Source organism: Notolepis coatsorum (assembly GCF_963971535.1).
Source record: "Notolepis coatsorum genome assembly, chromosome: 5".
In the NCBI taxonomy this organism is placed as follows: Eukaryota; Metazoa; Chordata; class Actinopteri; order Aulopiformes; family Paralepididae; genus Notolepis; species Notolepis coatsorum.
Genome location: NC_140169.1, coordinates 133194014 through 133209813, shown reverse-complemented (window position 1 = coordinate 133209813; position 15800 = coordinate 133194014). Strand labels below are relative to the sequence as shown.

The 15800-nt window shown below is 43.2% G+C and overlaps 1 protein-coding gene across 1 annotated transcript; it reads left to right on the top strand.

Annotated features, from left to right (window-relative positions):
- The first annotated feature begins 530 nt into the window (after positions 1-530).
- On the top strand, positions 531-15347 carry dtl (denticleless E3 ubiquitin protein ligase homolog). The gene is made up of 15 exons (XM_084314598.1): positions 531-675; positions 1454-1579; positions 1675-1767; positions 1925-1986; positions 2798-2918; positions 6516-6581; positions 6719-6834; positions 6960-7033; positions 7150-7253; positions 7361-7465; positions 8539-8651; positions 8760-8849; positions 9912-10050; positions 12057-12763; positions 14790-15347. Exons 1-15 carry the CDS (start codon positions 624-626, stop codon positions 14853-14855), a joined length of 2034 nt encoding a protein of 677 aa, XP_084170724.1. The 5' UTR covers positions 531-623; the 3' UTR covers positions 14856-15347.
- Positions 15348-15800: the final 453 nt, after the last annotated feature.

Here is a 15800-nt window from a genome sequence, read left to right as displayed (position 1 = left end):
CTAAGTAAGGCCAAATTGTAACTTACTCCTGGAAGCCTTCAAATCAGTATAACATGTCTCATCGTAAATAAAATAAAAGAGACAATACCTCTACAATATTCTCTGTATTTATTGCACTATGTCTTATCTAAAAGATACATCTGGTGTATTTATTGCACTGTTATACTTGTTTTGTTCATGAAAATCACTTGAGGGTTTTTATTTTGAAATGTCCTGACCAGAAGTACAAACGATTATGCTGCTCGACTGACATAGATCACTGTAACACTTCCGCCTTACATGGAGCTCGTGAGGGGGGGGCGGGGAGAGAAATGAATGAGTGTTGATTATAGCCTTCTCTATTCACGCCCCGCCCCGCTCTCTCCCATGAACCCGGAAGTGTTGCGGTGGTCTATCGACAGGAAACCCAGCGCGCGGAGGAAGGACCCTTTTCAACCAATGACTGAACGCGTCGCGGGTTTAGCGGGGGATTCGGTCTCTCTGATCCGACATTCTGTTCGCGGGAAAGAGAAGCAAACGAGCGACACAAGGCGACCACGTCGACCACATCTGATCGGAACGGGAGGACATTCCTGTGTAGATACAAATATTTGGAATAGATCGACTTCTACCAAAGTGCAGAAATGCTTTTTCGCTCTATTGTGGACAGAGGACTCTGTAGACGGAGGTGCAATGGTGAGATGTCATAGTTTTGCATTGTGGTTCCTCAGTGCAAGCTGTATCTTCTGTGTATTAGCATTAGCTTAACCCAATTTACTTCGTAACGCCGTTAGCCAGCAGTTGCAGCAGTAAGGCCTGAAGTTGTCACTGATCTGAATAACGTTAGTTCTTATCAATTGTTGTCGATCAAGTGTTGTAATGTGTTCTTACTTTTTCAGACTAAACTAATGGATCTGTTGGAAGTTGGCAATGCTGTTTGGGGGCCATTATGGGCCATGTAATACATTTGTAGTGTGTCCTTCCTTTCCATAGTTAGTTATAGGCGTGTTAGACGCTATTTTGGCAATGGGAATGCCTATCTTGTGTTTTATTACACATAAATAACGTTAGCTGACGTGTCCCTCTCTATGTCAGCATAGGACCTGAAGCTGAACTCCCAATGTACAGTCCCCCCCACCCCACCTACCCAACCCCAACCTCCTCCAATGTACAGTTTCTTCCCCCTCAAATGTATATACTCTATTTTTTAGACTATTTTGTATCACAAACAGTACTGTATCTGTATGTCATATATGTTATGATGAATTGAAAATGGGGGACCCTGATGTAAACAAGACGAAAGTCTTTCTCTGGTCTGCATCCCCTTAACAATTGTGTGTATTGAGAGCCGTACTGTATTGTACCCATTCTGCAATCTGTTAATAAAGTTTTCAATCAATCAAAACTTAACAGTGTGACCATAGATCGGAATGCATTGTTTTTTCTCCTAACGTTAAGTTACCAATTTCACCAGATCCTCGTCCAGAATACCCCCTGACCTCTATGCTAGGAGGCTTCCAGTGTGTACGACACGACGAACACATCTCCTACGGGAACTTGGGCGTTGCAGTGCCCCCGTTTGGATCGGCCTTCTCCACTGGTAATTTTGTTTGCTATTCCTCAGTGTATTGGAGACCATCAACTACGTGTTACCTTCCTGGTGTAACTTCACCGCCCTCTCTCTCTGCCCTTCAGTGAAAGGACAGCACAGTGTTCTCGCGGTGGCCAACGAAGAAGGCATCGTTAGGCTCTACAACACAGAGAACCGCGAAAACCCAATTATTAAAGGTATGTACAGTACAGTGACTCCGGTTCTACACAAACACTGTGCTGTCATTCGGCCTGTCATCAGGAAATGGGCCCAACTAGTAAGGCCTGTCAAAAATAGTGCCTTGTTTTGGTGCTAACGGAGACAGTGGTTCTGATTAATTTTTATTATTCACAGAATGGTTGGCCCATGAGAACGCCGTGTTTGACCTGGCCTGGGTGCCAGGGGAGGCTAGCTTGGTGAGTACAGTATTGAAATTACTTTGGTTGTGTGTGCTTCCTACATAATACTATCTAATGGCTTTCTCAACCGTGAACTGGGTGGTACCCTGTGTAGGGGCCCCTGCTATGAAAGTTGGGTAGTTAGAAAGATTCCTAATCAAATTCCTAACAACTTCTAGTTGTCAGTTTGAAATAAAAAACTACTTTCAAAATGACAAAGAGCCCCCAGTGAAAGCCATTCCAGCCTCTGCACAGTTGTCAAGCACATAACTGTTCCCCACAGAGGAATTAAACTTTTTATTCACTTGACGCAATGTATAATCTATCGGTATGTCAAAATAATGGAGTCACCTGCCAAACCGGTTCAGAACCCCTGCTCTGATCTTGGCATCATGTATGTAATATAAACATGCATATTAGCTAGTTATACCTGCAGGCTGGGGCGGTTGAATGTCTGGGAAGAAAAAAAGCGTCTGAGATTTCAGGTGATGGTTGTGTGTGCAGATGAAGAGAACAAAGTTGGCTTATTAGTCATACAAATAAATGTATATAGTCGTACAAAAAAAATATATATATATATTTGAGGGGGTGTTATTTGAAAATATCAGCTTTTGTTTGATATCACACTTTACATCATCACACAGTTGAATGAGACGAACAGTGATTGGATTATTTATCCTGGGATTTTACACGTGAACAGATATCGTAATTGATGTCGGAAGAAACTCGACAGTCGCAGATGGAACAACGGTCAATCTGCGGAGCAGGTTTGGGTGATGTCAGAGCTGACCCACACATCACTAATGCATAATGTATGTGTCGTCCTCAGGTAACTGCTTCGGGTGACCAGATGGCCAAGTTGTGGGATGTGAGGTCTGGGGAGCTGCTCGGGGCCTTCAAGGGGCACCAGTGCAGCCTCAAGTCTGTGTCCTTCACACCACAGGAGAAAGGTAACGGCCCATTCCATCCTCAAGTTCCTTTTTTTCTTTTAACCCCTTCACTACCACATGGCAAAGGGGTTAACCCTTTCACAACCACACTACAGAATGTTAACCCTTTCACTACCACACTACAGACGGTTAACCGTTTGTAGTGTGGTAGTGAAAGGGTAACCTTCTGTAGTGTGGTAGAGTGAAAGGGTTCAATTAAATACAAGATATTTGTGCCCTAATGATAGGATAAGCACTCAATGAAGAAACTCAATCCCATTGCCAAAAGAAAGTCTTGACATGCCTATACATTCTATGGAACTACACACTATGGAACTACGCACTATGAATGTATGTACAGCAAGGAGAATGACTTGCTGAAACGTCGATGTGACGCCAAGTTGTAGGAATAATAGAATATATATATATAGACGGATATGATGCTCTGAGTTTCGTAAAAGTCAGTCAAAGCTTACCAAAAGCACGAGCAGTGAACTCCAAGCCCATGTGACTGAACTCAAACTAGAAAGAAACAGACTAAGAAATGACGTAAACTCCACGATCAAAACTGCTAAAAAAATATTCATCAATGACAAAACTGAGGAAAACAAAAACAAACTATGTGAACTTTGGAAATTACTCAATAATCAACTAGGCTGCAGTAAAAAACTTAAAACCAGATTCTCAAACATAAACATAAAGACGGACAACACGCTCATCACAGACAAGCTGGATGTAGCCAATTACTTAAACACTTTCTTCACAAACATAGCCACAACATTGGTAAACAAACTACCCTCCCACTCAGGGCATTATGGGGTAGAACACATAGTAGCATACTACAAGAACCTAGGGGTCCACAAAGATGACTTCAAACTGGAAATGGTAACAATAGATGAGGTACTCAAAAAAACTGAGCGCCCTCCAACCGAACAAGGCCACTGGCCATGACAACATCCCCTCCAAATTCCTCAGAGACTCAGCAGCCGCCATCACCCCAGTCATCACACACATAATAAACCTCTCCATAAAACAGGGACACGTCCCCAAGGACTTCAAAATTGCGAGAGTAACACCCCTGCACAAAAAGGGCAGTAAATTAGACCCAGGCAACTACTGCCCTGTTTCTATCCTTATCTCCATCTCGAAAGTCATGGAAAAAATAGTATACGAACAGGTCGAAAAGTACCCAGCGGAAAAAAATCTAATCTTCGAATTCCAATCTGGCTTCAGAACATCCCACTCCACTGACACATGCCTTCTCTATTTGAAAGACCACATCAAACAAGAGGTGGACGCGGGCAAATACTGCGGCATGGTCATGCTGGACCTACAAAAGGCCTTCGACACTGTCAATCACACCATTCTGATTGACAAGCTAAAAGCAATTGGTTTTGATAGTCTATCAGTGAGCTGGATACAATCCTACCTGGAGGGGAGAGAACAGATGGTGGAGGTAAACTGTACCCTACCCCCCCCCCCCTCCCAGTGAGCTGTGGTGTTCCACAAGGAAGCATACTAGGACCGCTACTGTTCCTAATTTATGCAAATGACATGTCGTCAGCTTGTGACTGCAACTTGTTCCTGTTTGCGGATGACTCAGCCCTGCTGGTCTCTGACAAGAACAAGTTACAGGTTGAAAAAACCCTCAGCTCGGAACTAGGCAAAACGGCATATGGCTTAACGATAACAAACTATCATTACACATGGGCAAAACAGAGTCCATTCTCTTCGGTTAAAATAACAAACTCGGCAAGACCGACGGCTTCTCAGTTACAGTGGGTGACAATATTGTCACAAGGAAAGATGAAATTACCTACCTGGGTTCCATCCTAGAGGCTAATCTTTCCTGTGACAAAATGGCATCTAATGTAATAAAAAAGTCAACAAACGAACTCGATTCTTGTACCGGATCTCCTCTCTGGTAAACAAGAATACCCTGAAGACTCTGGCAGGAGCACTCATTCAAGGGTACTACGACTATGCTTGCACCTACCTCATGGTACCAAAGCACCTCAAAGGCACTAAAACAAAATTACAAACATCTCAAAACAAACTGGTCAGACTACTGCTTGACCTGACTCCTAGAACCCACCTCACCCCTGCCCACTTTGACAACCTAGGATGGCTTAGAGTAGACGACAGAGTACAGCAACTTGCAATGGGCCTGGTCTACAAGATACACTACACGACCAAGGTACCCATGTACATGTCAAAATACTTCCCAAAGGTCAGTGAATACCACGATCACAACACCAGAGGGAGCTCCACAAATCATGTTAAACCCAGATTCGGCTCAAACAAGGGACTAAACACGTTTAGCAATTATGCCACATCAATGTGGAACGCCCTACCCAAAGCTGTAAAGGAATGTGAATCACTACACACTTTCAAAAACACTCTCAAAGAACACCTACGGGAGACTGCAATTCGAAACTGGCCCCTGCAAATGTCCTAACCCAACCCCCTCCAATGTACAATGACCAAGTATGGCTTTATCAATATTCCAGTGTACAGTTTTCCAGCTTATAATATTTTCATGGCTCATCACTTTCGGTGTGTACAAACAATGTATTATCGGTTATCTGTATCGGCCACATTTTTATATCGGTGCGTCCATAATGAATAATACATCTGCCCATAGTTGGTTTAGTGGTTAAGACCCCCTGTACCCCCTGCTGGACTAGCATCGAATCCCGCCAGAAACGTCTCTCCTGTGTCTCCCCCTAATCTATGTCCATCTCAGCCTTTTAAACTCTCAATCTCAATAGAGAAAACATACTACGGGAAGTGGGACTGCCCACACTCTCCTCAAAATAAATACATTAAAAACAACAAACACTGTGACAGAACCTAGGAGAGGCCTATTGGACGTGTTGCACATTCTCTCTCTGTGTTAAAGGACTGTTCCATATCTGTGTTGCTTAACACTTTGATTATGCGCCTTCCTCTCCCCATTGTCTCTCTGAGTTAGATTAGATTCAATGTATTTGTCATTGCACAAGGTACAGAGTACAACTAAATTAAGTTTATATCTAACCAGAGTCCAAACGAGCAATTAAGTGCATTGTAGTATACGTGTATAACATGAGTATATTTGAAAAAGCTACAGAGTAAATATGCTAAGCTAATGTATGTACAGTACTGTTGTATACAGTGGTACAAGTATGAATACACTATGGTTGATATAACCAATCTAGTAGCCAGTGATATAGTGTGTACCGTTTTATTATACAGTGTTATATGGAAAAAGTATAGGTTGGTTGGATATACATAGTATAATGAAAGTAGGTATTAATACAGTGTAAGACCGATGCAGTTCAAGTTTCAAGTTTGTTTATTAATTGTCACAATAAAATACACGTACTTTACGGTGAAATGCTTGGTTCTGTATGAGCCCCTGAGAGTGCTTCATACAGTAAAACAAAAAGTAAGTAAAGAGGAATATACAATACAATATACAATCTGAAGTACAGTACGCAGTAGATAAATATGGTATAGACAACAGAGTTCAGTTTTGGAGTAGAGGTTCAGGAGGTTGGTGGGGGGGGGGGGGGGGTCCTTGTCACTGTGCTGCAGAGTAAACCAGTGACTGTATCGTCTTGTTTCCTCCAACAGCTGTATTCTGTACTGGGGGCAGAGATGGGAACATTATGGTCTGGGACACCAGATGCAGCAAAAAAGGTACGGACACAACAGCAACAGCCTGGTAATTGCCGCTGAACTGTACGGCCTCCATAATAAAATGTTTTTATTTACCTTCTTACTAACTATGCGTATTGGCGTGTTGTTTGGGTGTTTGTGTTTGTTCTTCTCTTCAGACGGCTTCTACAGGCACGTGAAGCAGATCAGCGGGGCGCACAACAAGTCGGACAGAACCACGCCGTCCAAGACGAAGAAGAGGCGCCCCGGCCCGCGCGGAATGGCTCCCTCTGTGGTCAGTTCCTCCAGCGACCGGCCTTGGTGCCAGTTTTCAGTGTTTTTTTTATTTCATGAACTGACACACGAGATCGTGACAGAGGCATCTTATCTCATCAAATCTGCCCTATCCACCCCCTGCAGGATTCCCAGCAAAGTGTCACGGTGGTTTTGTTCCGGGACGAACACACCCTCATCTCCGCTGGAGCCGTTGACGGGTAACTAATGCTGTCATTTTCTATTCAGTCAGTGAATATAAATGTACTGCGCCTCTAAAAAATTACAACAACTGATGGACTTGCTTGCTTGATGTGTGCTATTCACCCCCAACCAGGATAATCAAGGTTTGGGACCTCAGGAAGAACTACACTGCCTTCCATCACGACCCTGTCCCGCTCCAGACGTACCCCTACCCTGGCTCCAGCACACGGAAACTAGGTTTGTTCTCTACTAATAAGGTCATGTAGGTTTTCTTTCCTTGATATGTGGTAAATGGGCAAGAATGAGCAAATGAGCTGTCTTTAAATTTTTATTCTATGTACCAGGTTATTCTGGCCTCGTCATGGACTCCACGCGGTCCAACCTGTTCTCCAACTGTACCGACGACAACATCTACATGTTCAACGTCAGTGGACTGAAAACCGCTCCAGGTAAACGAGGGCATCTGTGCAGAAAGTGTGCAACCACCATTGTCCACCACCAGATGGTGCTGTGCACAATTATTTTGGTTATAACCTAAATGAAAACTCCTAGATGGACGAAGAACCGGCTGGAGCACAGGCAATATGGCATTGTTTATACAACTCCCAGAGATTAACTGTGTAGGCCTGTGTTTGCTGTGATCCTCGTGCTTCTACAAGTTCACTCTAGTCCCTGCAGACAGGCTTCTAGGGGGCGCAGGCCTCAGTGCTACCTAGGTTAGACATTCAAGAGTTGTGAAATATTAGGTACTGTACTGACCTAAATGACCTCCCCTTCAAGGAGCAGTCAGACAATTTTATTACTATGTTATGTTAAGCCAGAGAGACATTTTTAAAACGTCCATAAAGTTTGACACACGTCCTTTCAAAATACTTTCCTTTCCAACAGCTCTCCTATAGCCGTGATCTCTCTGCATAGTAATTAGCTTGACAGGCCTTACAGGCTACAGGCTAAGTCACAGCATGTGCTTAACTGACACATGATTAGACACGGTTAGATTTGATTAGGCTGTTCTCTGCACATGCCTGACAACATATATAATTGCCTTACCATGAGTACTGAATGTACAGGGTGCCAGTCTTTCTTTCACCTGGAGCCAATCAGCTGTCAGGCTTTTACTGTTTGGTTGTTTCTTGTTGTTTTTTACACCGGTATAACATACAGCTGATTTATTTGAAATTTTTCTTGACTTTATGTAATATTGTTCATATCCTCCAGTATGGAGTGGATACATATGGCTATGGGCTCTTCTACAGAAATGAACACAAAAACGTGAGCCATGGGAACCTTTTTACGGTTTAAATGTGAACCTTTTAAGGTTCATGTGACCAGTCCATTGTTGAGACTGTTGAGTCTCCTGACAGACATTATCTTGTTGGCTTTTTTCCCCACGTCACGCCTTGTGTAGCTTGAACTATCCATCCTTCTATTTTCTCTTTTGTATCAAGGGGTATATTTTTTTTAATCTCTGCACTGCACCCATTTCTGTGAATTTGAATATGTGTTGTTTTTCCTCACACAGTGGCAGTCTTCAGTGGCCACGTCAACTCTTCTTTTTACGTCAAATCTACTATTAGCCCAGATGACCAGTTCTTGGCTAGTGGCTCAAGTGACCATCACACATACATCTGGAAGGTGAAGGCCATTTACAAAACTCAGTGACTTAAAACACTGTTGATATTATGAATAGTGTAGAGATTGTGTGTTTAACCCATCTCTCTTCCTCCTCTTCTTCATCATCAGATCTCTGACCCTAAACAAGATCCCATGATGCTTCAGGGCCATAGCCAGGAAGTGACCACTCTTGCGTGGTGCCCCACTGATTTCACTAAGGTGAGGTCCTGGCTTTGTATCTTATTTAGGGGCAACAGTGGCTCGTAGGTAGAGCAGTCGCCTGGTTATCCGGAGGTTCCTGGTTCGATTCCCACTCCTCCCGGGCAGTGTGTTGACGTGTCCTTGAGCAAGACACTTAACCCCTAACTGCTCCCGATAAGCAGGTTGGCACCTTGCATGGTTGCCTCCGCCGTCAGTGTGAGTGAATGGGTAAAAATGTGGAACAAATTGTAAAGCGCTTGGGTTAAAAGCGCTATATAAATGCAGCCATTTACCATTTTATTTATACGATCGCTTGTGAGCGCTGACGGAGTAACTGTGACGAGTGAATAGACATTCAAGTAAGTAGCCATAGCCATAGCTAGCAGCACAATATCCATTCTGTCTCCTTGGTGTTTTTTGTGTTTACTCGCTGTAAAGGTTAAGTGTTTAATAGATGGGTTTCTTCTTGTTTATAAACATACCGTGTTTGAGCCAATCAGCAATATCCGCTGAATCACGTGACTTGCGTTGCCCCCCACACCACCTGCGCGAGCTGCAGTGCTAAATAAAGTACAACAGGGCTCTATGGAGAAACCATGACACTCCCCTGACTAAAAGTATAATGGAGCTCTATGGAGAAACCATGGCACTCCCTTGACTAAAAGTATAAACCATGGCACTCCCCTGACTAAAAGTATAATGGAGCTCTATGGAGAAACCATGGCACTCCCCTGACTAAAAGTATAATGGAGGTCTATGGAGAAACCATGGCACTCCCCTGACTAAAAGTATAATGGAGGTCTATGGAGAAACCATGGGAAGTTGTTTCAAAACTAAAATGGCTGGATCTCATTTAGCCAAATCAGCATGGCTGTGAGTGAGTCTTTCACCTTTTACATATCTAGCATGGCTAACAAATGTAAAGATATTGCAGTCTGCCCCGTTGTTCTGGCGAGGATTACGTTCCTTTTTGCCTCCTTGATGCGTGCGCGAGCACACAGAGTCTGGCTGGATGAGAAACCGGTCTATAGGTAAGGGAGATCGATTTGATGTATATAATATCCACTATCTCTTGTGCAGATCGCTTCCTGCTCTGATGACAACACAGTACGGATCTGGAGGCTTGACCGGGCGATGGCTGGAGTGAACTCCTCAGTGGGAGAGGCCAACCTTGTGGGCTGGGCACGTCTCAAGTCAGGCTCCACTGGGTCCGGTGCAAGTAAGTTCCGTAGTGAGTGCCACATATGTAGTCGGCCCTGTGCGCAACTCTCACAAAAGGGGCCCAATTGTCGTATTCTGTATATCATGAGGACGGTCTGCAGAATACAGATGCAATCTACTGCACTGCACTCTAGTCTCTCCTCACTTCATTAAACCCAAAACAATCAATCAAGCAATCAATCGTTCTGAGCGTGGCATTATGGAGGAAATCCACCTGAATATCAATTACATTTTTTAACCTTTTTATTTAAAGGAACACAAACTGGTATCTATCTTATTGTTTCTCTCTGGAGAAGACGGTAAGCAAATTCCCCAAAATGTAGGCGTGTTCCTTCTAAATGAGCCCATTGGGTGTCTTGGCCAACACGGGCAGCAGCATGTTTAATAGGGTTGCAGACGAGACGACATGGAACAATTGGAGACGAATACAATTCACTGAGCAGTGAGCACAAGGTTGGCGTATATACGAATCACAGTCCCAAAACATCACCCAGTCCAAAGTTACACAGGAGCAACGGGCTCAGTCAAAACGACGACAGACGGATAGTACAGACAGACAGTGCTCGTCTCCAGTTCATCCGGTTCCTTCTGAATGCACCCAGTGAGACCAGCTCCACAAGATGTAATAGGTTGGATTAAAATGTACTGTCATCATACTGTTGTGAAGCACTTTGAACTGCAACCTCTGTATGAAAAGTGCTATACAAATAAAGTTATTATTATTATTATTATTATCATTATGCAGCACAAGGACAGTACAACGGAAATAAGTTTGGCATCCAACCAGAGTGCAGATGTAACAGTAAAGTGCAATATACAAGTGATTACAACAATAATGATCAGATGTATGTACAGTGATACAGGTATAAAAACATTATGGTTATATAATATGATTATATGCAGGTATATTCAGACGGATGTGGATACATATATATATGGTAAATATGAATATATAAATATACAGCATTATTGTATTGTATCATACAGAGTTATATTGGTAGACTATAGTATGAGGTAGGTAGTTGATTAGGTAATGATTAATGATTGCTATGACTGCTATGATTACAGGGTAGGGCTGTTGTAGACAGTGAAAGCAGAAGGTAAGTTGAGTATAGGCAACGGAGTTCAAAGTTCATACAGTATGGGTAACGGAGCCTAGGGTGTGGGCAATGAGCAACCATGAGTAAGGGCTTTGCAATTCACAATGCATCCCAAGATAAACACAGGGTACTATTAGTGCAAAGTAGGGGTGTAAAAATAACTGATATGAATGTGGAAATCCGGCAGCATTGATCTGTAAAATTGCTCATCCAATTTTTCTTAAAGGCCCCTGCTTTTTCAGTGCTTGTGCGCATATATCTCGTCTTTGATGGGCCTACTAACACAAACTGTGAAATAAAACCGATTCCAAGTTGAGGGAGCAGCGTGCCGACACGTTCAGCATACTTCCCAGTTCAGAACGGGCTTTAGGGAGTGAATAATAAATCCTGGGAACACAGACCGTAACTTCCAACAGTTTTCTGAATGATATACATAGGTAGGATGGAGACAAACAATGCATACTCTTGTGGGGGGTTTTCAGCAAAGAAAAGGACCTCAAAGACTTACGTATTTAACTACAATATGGGATCTTTAATTGATTAACATACTATTGTGAACTAATAACTTGGTGTGAAGTTTAAATTGCATACATTTAATTATCGTTGAATCGGTTATCTCGTAGTTCTATCTATCGCACTTCAATTTTAAATAAAACAAATATTTTACGCCCACCACTGAGTGACTTGGCCTTTGTTGTAAGGGCCAATAAAGCAGCAATTTGGTGTCTGTAATCCTGACTACATTGAGAAATGTGCAACCAGTGGATATTTGTATCCCTTTTAAACTATTTAGTGCAAAATGTATCAGTCAATCTCATAGAATGTCCCAGGTCTAGGTTTCAGGCTACAAATATTAAGGCTCTTTTGATAGTTAACTGTGTGTATCTTGTGCTCTCTCCAAAAGGGCCTCTGAGCCAAGCTCAACGCACACCCGCCAAGAGCCCAAGGACAGAGAGTCTGGGATCCCTGGCTTCACCCCAGCCGGCCTCCTGCGCCCCCAGTGGGGCTTCTCTGCCACTGCCCTCCAGCACCACCTCCCCCGTCCAGGCCAAGGGCGGCAAGGCTCGCCCCCTTCGCCAGAGAAGCTCGCCTTCCATCAAACAGTGGTTTTCCCACAACCCTGGCTCTCCCGCCGACCGGGTCAGTCCCGCCCTACGGAGGGTCCTCAGCCCGCGCCCCCAGAGCCCGGCGGGCGCCCCCCCTCCTCCCTCAGAGCGGCGAGTCAAGCGCAGGCTGGAGACGAGCGACGACGCGCCGGGCGGCTGTGAAGGCGCGGAGCAGTGCGATTGTGTCACAGAGCTCTACCCCGCGGCCAAGAGAAACCGGCAGCTGGCGGGCATGTGCCTCACCGCCCAGGAGGACCGATGCCAGACGGAAACGGACGGGCGCGAGGAGACTCTGGTAGAAACGGACTCTCACGCCGAGGACAGACGAGTCCCGTCGAGCCAGACGGACAAGGAGAATCACTCTCCGGGGGCGGCGGACTGGTTATCGGTTATGGGCCAAAGACTGAAGATGGGTCACGGAAGCCCCAGTCGTCCCAGAAGCCCCATCCACACCAGAAGCCCCAGTGCCTCCAAGAAACCAGACAGCAGGATAGCAGTTTCACCAGTAAGCACGTTAGTCACTGGCTCAGGAGGGAATTAAGGGGATATTCCACCCATTTTTAAGAAACCTATTTGGATTTTCACGAATGGAGAATCATCTCCGTCCAAAAAGCACTTGCACTAGTGTTTTGGTTTCTGAGATGGTGTACCTACTAGTGTTTATTACTAGTTAGTGGCAGTCTGTCAAAACCATCTCTAATTATTATTATTTTTTTTTAAATACAATTGTAGGTCACAACTTCCAAAATGGCCCTACCATATAGAAAGACATTTTAGACGGGCGGTCAGGTGGCGTAACGGAGATTGCGTTCGTCACCAAACCCCGGAGCGGCTAGATTTGCCTGTTCGAATCCAGCTCACAGCTCCGGGGTTGTCACCAGCTTGGCTGGCCGTTCACACTAATACAATTGGCAGTATTAGAGGGTGGGAGAAGCTGGCGGGGTGGGTCCGGGTCGTTGTAAACAGCGACTCCTACAGTTCGGTCGGGGCGCCTGCTAAGCGCGGATAGGACTTGAGTGGGATAGTGTGATCCTTCCACACGCTACACCCTCTCAATGAGAATCCGCGCTGCCAGGTGAAAAGAAGCGGTTGATTGGCTGGACGTGTGTCGGAGGAAGCACGTGATAGCCTCCACTCTCCCAGACCGACTGTGGGGGGTAAGTGCGCAGCGACCAGGAAGGGGATTGGGAATTGGCATAACGACTAACATTGGGATGGGAGGAAAATGGAGGGGGAAAAAGATTAAAAAAATAAAGACATTTTAGAAACAAATTTGGACACACAATGACTGCATTCGCATTGTTAACAAATGGGCTACTGCTAACAAAACAAATCTAAATCTCATAATAAAATCTGATTCCAATATAAAAAATTAAAAATTAAAAAACACTTATGCAAGTGTTTTTTTGAACGGACAGAAATGTGGAGTATCCCTTTCAAGTGAATTAGAGGTTATGAACTAAATACGTGTGTTTTAAAGGGAAAATCCATCCTAAAACAGCTTACAATGTGTTGTTCTAAATTACCGTGTTGAGTCCATATCTTTCATCACGACTCTCCCTAAAGCTGGGAATCGGAGCATCAAGACTTGAATCTCATCTATGAGCTTCATCAAGTGACCGTTTTTGGAGTAGATCCATTGACTATGATTAGTGGTCCACTTTGTGGGCTCATAGAATTTTTGGTTTTGATTTATTGCATCCACATGAGTTTTATTTAAACGTAAGGCTTACAGATCGGAATCATAAAATGTATGCATATCCCAGGAAAATTGCATATCGTGGGTACCGTCATGGTGTCCTAGACTATGACCGGTTGATGACATCAGAGTATTGTCTCTGCACTGCTTTACACCAGCTATGTGTATGATCTCCTAAGTCGGGGTGTGAAGACGGCACCAGAGGCTCAGTAACTACTCAAATTTGTTAGTTTGTAACTAAATAAGCCACTAAAGTTGGTCGCACCATGATTACTTAGGGCACAACATAACCAGTTTGGGGGGCGTGAAGTCATTTCCAAGAAAATATAGATTTCCATCGTCATGGTTACCGTATGCATTAGCTTGCCGGCAGGCATGACCCACTTGGCATTGTACTACATTGTAGTATGCTAGATCCAAATTGAAATATATCAATAAATTAGGTCTCTGCTAGATTACTGCGTGATTAAAACATGATGATGTGCGACAGAGGAAAGTGCAGTTGTGCAGAGTATAATTCTGTGACACTATGATTTACACCTACCAGTTACCCCGGGGCACATGTAACTATTTAGTTGCAACTCCATCTCTCCGTGGGGCCAACCGTTTTTTTTTTTTATAAATATAAATAATGCGTCAGTTAAGTATTCACGTTCTAACGGTTGAACTGATACACCGCTCACAAATTTAAACCGAGCTGTACAATATTGTAGAAATATAAACGTAAAACTACGTAAACTATTTTAGGGTGGGTTATTTTGCTAAGCTATGATGTTTATATGTATGTTTATTATATGTATTGCCACTTACCCTCTTCTCCCTTGTGTTTCAGACTGTCCGCTCGCCGAGATCGATGAAGAAAATCTCATCATATTTCCAGAGAAGAGCTCTGGAGTGACTCGCTTGGACTTAACCTTAACATTTTCTGCATTCTGTGTTTATATTTATACATTTGTATTTCTTTTGTTAATTTTAATTGGGATTCATGTTCAATACAGATTTTTTTATGAAATTATTTTCTATTTTGATAGAATGTTGTGATGTTTCACACGTTTAAAATAAATTCTAGTGTCATATGGTCAGAAAATGCAAATTCAGAGCCCTCCCACCAAGAAAAACATACAGCAGTAAGCAGAGACTTGCAATAATATACGGTGTGCAGAATACAAAGCTATGAGAGGCTCCTGTCTTCATGTTTTATCTGTTTGACATAAATGTGACTTTTGTTGTCAGTGTTACATATTGTAATAATGTGATTTTCTTGAGCAAATGTACAAGTTGTTTATATGTACAGCGTAACTAATAGTTGTTGCTTATGGCCATTTTGTGTCTCCTTGAGACAAGTGTGCTGTCTGTTTTATTTTTACTGATTAAATTCAAAGTAGTTGTTTAAAAATCCTTTCATCTTCTTTTTCCAAAACCTTTTTCGTAGTCAGGGAAATCGGCAGCAGACAGGGTCCATGAATTGCTACTATGGTATGTTTGCATCATAAAACAAGATTTTTTAAGTAGAGCTATAACTAGGCTATAACTTTTAATCTGGCTGTGCCCACCCCCTCCGTGGTTCTGGAAGGAGTTTCTCTATGGCCATAGCCTCAGATGAAAAATAAGATTAGCCATTGTAATTTTACTTTGCAGCTTAAAAACTGATATCTTTAGTGTTTGTTGACATTGCGAAACAACTATTAAAAATAAAATACATATTTAAATTAAAGTTAAACTCTTAAAAGATCCCCTCCAGATTTTAAACCCTTAAACAAATTTCTAGTGAATAACAATTTGTGTACATATTTCAACATTTCAACCAAATTGTTCAGTAAATTACAGGAAATGCCTTCGCAGC

What these genes read in the sequence shown, in the direction of transcription:
- dtl (XM_084314598.1), top strand. Translation starts at nt 624, where the DNA reads ATGCTTTTTCGCTCTATTGTGGACAGAGGACTCTGTAGACGGAGGTGC. An exon ending in GCGGAATGGCTCCCTCTGTG is followed by an intron (nt 6,835 to 6,959) that starts GTCAGTTCCTCC and finishes CACCCCCTGCAG; the next exon opens with GATTCCCAGCAAAGTGTCAC. An exon ending in GCAGGATAGCAGTTTCACCA is followed by an intron (nt 12,764 to 14,789) that starts GTAAGCACGTTA and finishes CTTGTGTTTCAG; the next exon opens with ACTGTCCGCTCGCCGAGATC.